Source organism: Sinocyclocheilus grahami, unplaced genomic scaffold, assembly GCF_001515645.1.
Source record: "Sinocyclocheilus grahami isolate Dianchi unplaced genomic scaffold, SAMN03320097.WGS_v1.1 scaffold236.1, whole genome shotgun sequence".
Taxonomy (NCBI): Eukaryota; Metazoa; Chordata; class Actinopteri; order Cypriniformes; family Cyprinidae; genus Sinocyclocheilus; species Sinocyclocheilus grahami.
Window position 1 is genome coordinate 1,228,443 of NW_015505415.1, and position 3,529 is coordinate 1,231,971.

General features: G+C 29.5%; 1 protein-coding gene across 1 annotated transcript in view; it reads right to left on the reverse strand.

Annotated features, from left to right (window-relative positions):
• The window catches only part of ctbp2l (C-terminal binding protein 2, like), a 29,397-nt gene that overhangs the window by 18,105 nt on the left and 7,763 nt on the right, over positions 1–3,529 (reverse strand). The window contains exons 3-4 of the mRNA XM_016288930.1: positions 2,003–2,147; positions 769–975 (exon numbers count right to left, since the gene is read on the reverse strand). Of these exons, the coding sequence (XP_016144416.1) occupies positions 769–975; positions 2,003–2,147 (352 nt within the window). The remainder of the gene's footprint in view (positions 1–768; positions 976–2,002; positions 2,148–3,529) is intronic.

A 3,529-nucleotide genomic window follows, 5' to 3' on the forward strand; every position in this document is an offset into this window, starting at 1 on the left:
ACAACCACCCACCACCCCCCCCACACACGCACACACACACACACACACACACACACACACACGCACACACACACACACCATATCAACAATAATCTGAGAATTATTATAGTGATCCTTTTACATGGAAAATAAAACACTGTCTGTAAATGAGAAGTGTGTGAGAGGTCAAAGATCCTTCAGTCATTCATGTATCTTGCATTAAGGGGTAAATAATATTTTAAAAAACTAATATATATATATATATATAAATATATGAAAATACATTTATTTGATAAATAATTAGATATATAATTACAATATATTAATATATTTACATGGATTATTCAATAAATATATAGAAATTATATATAATATTAAATAACTATAATAATATAATTTAAATATTTAGCATTATACTAGTAATTATATGTATTATATGTATTGATCTAATTACATTAATTAATTATTAATTACATTTGTAATATGGATTATATATATATATATATATATATATATACATAGAATATAATTATTTTAGAATTATTTATTTTAGAATGATACAATTTAAATTTCATCGCTATAGTAATAATTAAAATATTGTATTTTTCTGAAATTCATAAATAAATAACTTTCATACTAAAGTTAATTCTAAATTCCAAACAAATAAATAAATGCATACATACATACTGTGTGCATTTATAATATATGATAGTTTCTAAGGGTTGTTTGACTATAAAGCACACGTGATCAGCCTGAGCCTGTAGTGTGTGGTGTTTGTGCGTCTCTCACCGAAGCCGATGAGTCCGAGTGTTTCTCCGCGGATGCGTGCGGCTCCTGAAGCCACCTCCCGGATCTGCTCCACGCTCTGAACACGCGTGCCCTCCCGCAGCGCCTGATACAGCCACGTGTTCCTGCGGTACAGATTCAACACGTGACACAGCGTCGAGTCGGCCGTCTCCTCCACCGCCGCCGACGGGATGTTACACACCGCGATCCCTGAACACAAACACACACAAACTCTCAGAAACGATCCAAACATACACTCAAAAATACAGAAAAAACTGTAATATTGTGAAATATTTTTATGATGTAAAATAACGTTTTTCTATTTTAATATATATTAAACTGTAATTTATTTCTGTGATGCGCAGCTGTATTTTCAGCATCATTCCTCCAGTCTTCAGTGTCACATGATCTTCAGAAATCAGTATAATATGCTGATTATTATCAAAAAAGTGTTTTGCTGCTTGTGATACTTTTTTAAAGGATTCTTTGATGAATAAAAATTTAAAAAGAAGAGCATTTATTTAAAAAAGAAATATTTTCTAACAATATACACTACCGTTCAAAAGTTTGGGGTCGGTACATTTATATTCTTTCTTTTTTTTTGAAAGAAATTAAAACTTTTATTCGGCGAGGATGTGTTAAACTGATAAGAAGTGATAGCAAAGATGTATATTGTTAGAGAAGATTTACATTTTGAATAAATGCTGTTCTTTTGAACTTTTTATTCATCAAAGAATCCTGAAAAAAGTATCAGTTTCCAAAACAATATTTGTCAGCACAGCTGTTGATAATTCTAATAATAAATCAGCATATTATACTGATTTCTGAACTGGTTTGCTAGGATCGGACAATATTTGGCCGAGATACAACTATTTGAAAATCTGGAATCTGAGGGTGCAAAAAAATCTAAATATTGAGAAAATCATCTTTAAAGTTGTCCAAATGAAGTTCTTAGCAATGCATATTACTAATCAAACATTAAGTTTTGATATATTTACGGTAGGACATTTACTAAATATCTTCATGGAACATGATCTTTACTTAATATCCTAATGATTTTTGGCATAAAAGAGAAATGTATAATTGTGACCCATACAATGTATTGTTGGCTATTGCTACAAATATCCCCCAGCGACTTAACACTGCTTCTGTGCTGCAGGGACAGATTTATGAAACAGTAGGCATTATTGTGTTACTTTGATTGGATTGTGCACTAGTTAGTGTTGATGTTCATTACCCAGCTCTCCGGCTGCTTTAATGTCGATGTTGTCGTATCCGCTGCCGATGCGGATGATGATCCTGAGCGCTTTGAACTTCTCCAGATCTTCTCGAGTCAGTGTGATGCTGTGATACATCAGAGCGCCGATCGCCTCGTTTAACACCTGAGACACACACACACACACACACACAGCTCAGAGCTCATCTGCTCACGCACGCTATCCCATGATGCTTCACATGACTCTCACATCCATCGCTCGGCTGTAAATGATGCTCTGATTGAGTGGTTGAAAGTAGTAAATTATTTTTTATATTCTGTCCTACTAATGATTCTATTCCTACTGTGAAATAATCACTGCAGTCAATAAATATTAGCTTATTGTTCCCTAAACACTTGTCTCTAGATCCTTACGATGCTTTGGAAGCTGGTCTGAAGTAGTGTTATGTTCGGTAGCTAAACCAAACCTTGAAATGAAATACTTAAAATAAATGCTGAAATAAACTAAAAGAAAATGAGAAATGGTGCCTTGGCAACTAACTGAAAATAAGTGTGTTTATTTATATTTTAATGTTAGTAAAGGTAACTAAAGTATTAAAATAATTAAAACTGAGATAAAAAAAAATAAAAAATAAAAACTATATAGACGTTAAAAAAAATTACAAAAACACAACAAAATTACTAAAACTAAGAATGAAAATAAAAAAATAAAAACTATATAGAATTTTTTTTTAAAAACTAACAAAAATGACAAGAACACACAACTAAATTACAAAAATTGAAATAAAAACTATATAGACATATTTAAAAAAAACTAATAAAAAAGACAAAAGCACACAACTAAATTACTAAAACTGAAATAAAAATAAAAATGATAGACATTAAAATATAGAAATGATAAAAACACAAATTACTAAACAAACAAATGTCAAAACAGAAAACTATTTAAAAAAATATATTAAAACTGAAAATAAAATTAAAACGGAAAACTATAATTAAAAAAAATATTTATAAAATACTATACTACTACAAAAACTATAGACATTTTAAAAACTAATAAAAATTATGAATACTCAACAAAATTGCTAAAACTAAATCTGAAATAAAAAGAAAAACTATAGACATAAAAAAAATAAAGATGACAAAAACACAAAATTACTAAAAAAAATATTAAAACGGAAAACTATATCAAAATATATTAAAACTGAAAACAAAATTAAAACGGAATACTATATTTTAAAAATTATTTATAAAATAATATACTAAACTATAGACATTTTAAAAACTAATAAAAATGATGAATACAGTACACAACAAAATTACTAAAACTGAAATAAAAAGAAACTTTTAACTAAAATTAAAATGAAAACAAAAAATACTAGTACTAATATTACTTATACTAATACTAATACTAGTACTGAAATAACTGGACAGCATTTGTGTTTGGGTCTAAACTGAGAATCTGTGTGAAGTGAGTGTGTGTGTGTGAGTGTGTGTGTGTGTGTGTGAGTGTGTGTGTGTGTGTGTGTGTGTGTGTGTGTGTGTGTG